Raw genomic sequence first — 2,935 nt, forward strand, 5'->3', positions numbered from 1 at the left:
GCAGTAGGGCTTGTCCAGGGAGCCAGGTGGGCGGGCAGACAGACTGGTCTGGTGGGGGCTGTGCATGGGGCCTGCCCTGACCCCCCTGCCCCTGCCCACCTGCAGAGCCAGCCGCTGTTCGAGCTGCGCTGCTCCAACAACGTGGTGCATGTCCACAGCTGCGCCGACTCCTGCGCGCTGCTGGTCAACCTGCTCCAGTACGTACTGAGCGCGGGAGACCTGCACCCCCCACCCCGGCCCCCCAGCCCCACGGAGATCGCCGGCCAGAAGGTACAGGTGAGGCCTGGCCACTCAGGCTAGCACAGCTCGGCCAGGCCCCCTCCCCTGCCATGGCCCCCAGGGCCTGGGGTTGCGGGGAGCCCCCGGGGGTTGTCGTCGCCCCAAGCACTGACCCCCTCTCCCAACCGGCACAGCTCTCCGAGAGCCCCGCCTCCCTGCCCTCCTGCCCACCACCCCTGGAGACAGCCCTGATCAACCAGCGGGACCTGACCGATGCCCTCCTCGACACAGGCCGCAGCCTGCGGGAGCTGGCCCAGCCCTCAGGTGAGCAGGGGTGCTCGGGGCCCGGGGCGGTGGTATAGGTTGGCAATGCTCCAGCCCCTCACGACCCTGGCTTCTCTCCCACAGGTGGCTCCCTCCCTCAGGCCTCCCCCGTATCCGTCTACCTGTTCCCAGGCGAACGCAGCGGGGCCCAGCCCCCATCGCCATCTGCCACAGCCCCCGCCTGCGACCACCGGCCGGAGAACAAGGAGGAGGACAAGGAAGAGGCCGACGGAGACACCCTGGACAGTGACGAGTTCTGCATCCTTGATGCCCCTGGCCTGGGCATCCTCGTGAGTGAGAGAGCGGGGCGGGCGGTCCCCATAGTCTCGGGGATGGGGTCAGGAAGGAAAGCTGGCACCCCACGCTTGCCAGGAAGTGAGCTGCAGCGGCAGGGGGCAGCCGCCGTGACCCAGGCTCAGGCGGTGGCAGTTCAGGAGGGTCATCTCATGCAGGAGACGGGGCAGAGGGAGGGAGAGGCTGTCTGCCAACCGCCCCCCCTTCTTCCTCAGCCCCGGGATGGGGAGCCCGTGGTCACTCAGCTGCTCCCAGGGCCCATCGTTGTGCAGGACGGGCACTTCTCACGGCCTCTGGGCAGCACGGACCTGCTGCGGGCACCCGCCCACTTCCCGGTACCCAGTAGCCGCCTGGTGCTCCGAGAGATCTCCCTGGTCTGGCACCTCTACGGCGGACGGGACTTCGGCCCCCACCCCAGTCACAGGTGATGGGGTGTGCCAGGGGCAGGGCGGCCCTCCCATTGCCCCACCAGTGTGAGAGAGAGTCCTTGGCCCTTAGAGGAGGGAAGTAAGGAAGTCCCCCACCTACCCCAGCATCAGCATGGCCCCTCTTCCCTCTCCTTCTAGGGCCAAAGGGGCCTCCCCTTCCCGCTGCTCCGGCCCCAACAGGCCCCAGAACTCCTGGCGCACCAAGGGGGGCAGTGGGCGGCAGCACCATGTCCTCATGGAGATCCAGCTCAGCAAGGTGAGCTAGCCCCCCGGGTCGGGGCCAGGACCTCACTTCTGGGACGTGGGCTCCCTGCACACCTGGTGTTGGGCCTCGAGGAGGGCACCAGAGTCTGCCCTGCTGCCTCAGGAGATCTTACTAGTGTGCCTGCTGGTGCCGAATGTGTACTGCGGGACCGGGAGGGGTGATGGTCAAACAGAAGGAGATGTGGTAAAGAGGGATCAGGGAGACACCCCACCCCCTGCCCCCATGGGGCCAGGAGCCCTAGAGAGATGTGCGCTGGGCACAGTCCTGGCTCAGGGCCGGGGATGGCCCTGGAGACAGACCCCCAGTACCCAGCGGGTGGACCCCCTGGAGAGTTGGACTTGGCTCCTCACAGGGTTTCTCAGCAGCCCCAGGCAGGGCACTGCCCACAGAGCCAGGGGCCAGAGTCTGATGGCCGGAAGAACTGTGAGGGGAGACAGGGCTCCACTGAAGGTGACGCCCAGAAAGAGCAGGTAGCCGCCTGTCTACCATGGGAGCCTGCTCAGGGCTGGCCGAATGGATTCCGGCTGCTGGCGACAGGTTACAGCTGCCAGCGCTGTTTCCCAAGTGTTGGGGGGGGCCCGCCCCAAAAACCAGGCCCCCCCCCCCACTCAGGGTTGGGAGGCTGACCCCCAAGAGGGGCAGTGAGGCCTGGGGGTCTGAGCACACCCGATGCACCCTGGGGGATAAGCCAGGGCAAGCTGGGGAAGGGGCTGGAGAATTTGAGGAAAAGGCGTGGTTCTCAGGACAGCAGGTGGGCAGGTGGGGTGGCCTGCGGCACCAGGAGGTAGACCAGACCTGTGGGAGGTTTGGGCGTGACTGCCACGCTCAGGTTGGGGTCCTGGCTGAAGACTGCCCCCGCCCCCCAGGTGAGCTTCCAGCACGAGGTGTACCCCGAAGAGCCCTCGGCCCCCGTGCTGGGGCTAGAGGAGCAGCCCCTGTCGCGCCAGGTGTTCATCGTGCAGGAGCTGGAGGTGCGCGACCGCCTGGCCTCCTCGCAGATCAACAAGTTTCTGTACCTGCACACGAGCGAGCGCATGCCACGGCGCTCCCACTCCAACATGGTAGGCCTGGGCGGGGCGGCCCCTGTCCAGGCCCGAGCTGGGGGGCGGTGCCTGTCACCCAGACACCCAGAGCTCACCCTGCCCCCCAGCTCACCATCAAAGCGCTGCACGTGGCCCCCACGGCCAGCCTGCGGACCCCGGAGTGCTGCCTCCGCGTCTCGCTGATGCCGCTGCGGCTCAACGTCGATCAGGTGAGCAGGGGTCCCAGGTCCCTGCAGCCAGCCACGCCCCCCCGTCCCGCACCTGAGCCCCGCTCCCCGCCTCCGCAGGACGCCATCTTCTTCCTCAAAGACTTCTTCACCAGCCTGGCGGCGGCCATCAACCCCATGCTCCCAACCACCGCC

The 2,935-nt window shown here is 67.9% G+C and overlaps 1 protein-coding gene across 1 annotated transcript in view; it reads left to right on the forward strand.

The window, feature by feature from the left end:
- ATG2A (autophagy related 2A) overlaps positions 1–2,935 on the forward strand; it is a 17,113-nt gene that overhangs the window by 11,204 nt on the left and 2,974 nt on the right. Inside the window, exons 27-34 of the mRNA XM_045297176.1 lie at positions 106–276; positions 414–543; positions 628–833; positions 1,053–1,261; positions 1,404–1,521; positions 2,397–2,591; positions 2,681–2,782; positions 2,861–2,932. Coding sequence (XP_045153111.1) covers positions 106–276; positions 414–543; positions 628–833; positions 1,053–1,261; positions 1,404–1,521; positions 2,397–2,591; positions 2,681–2,782; positions 2,861–2,932 — 1,203 coding nt within the window. The remainder of the gene's footprint in view (positions 1–105; positions 277–413; positions 544–627; positions 834–1,052; positions 1,262–1,403; positions 1,522–2,396; positions 2,592–2,680; positions 2,783–2,860; positions 2,933–2,935) is intronic.

This window comes from Echinops telfairi, unplaced genomic scaffold (genome assembly GCF_000313985.2).
Source record: "Echinops telfairi isolate 266 unplaced genomic scaffold, ASM31398v2 ScPeMD7_7417;HRSCAF=8455, whole genome shotgun sequence".
Taxonomy (NCBI): domain Eukaryota; kingdom Metazoa; phylum Chordata; class Mammalia; order Afrosoricida; family Tenrecidae; genus Echinops; species Echinops telfairi.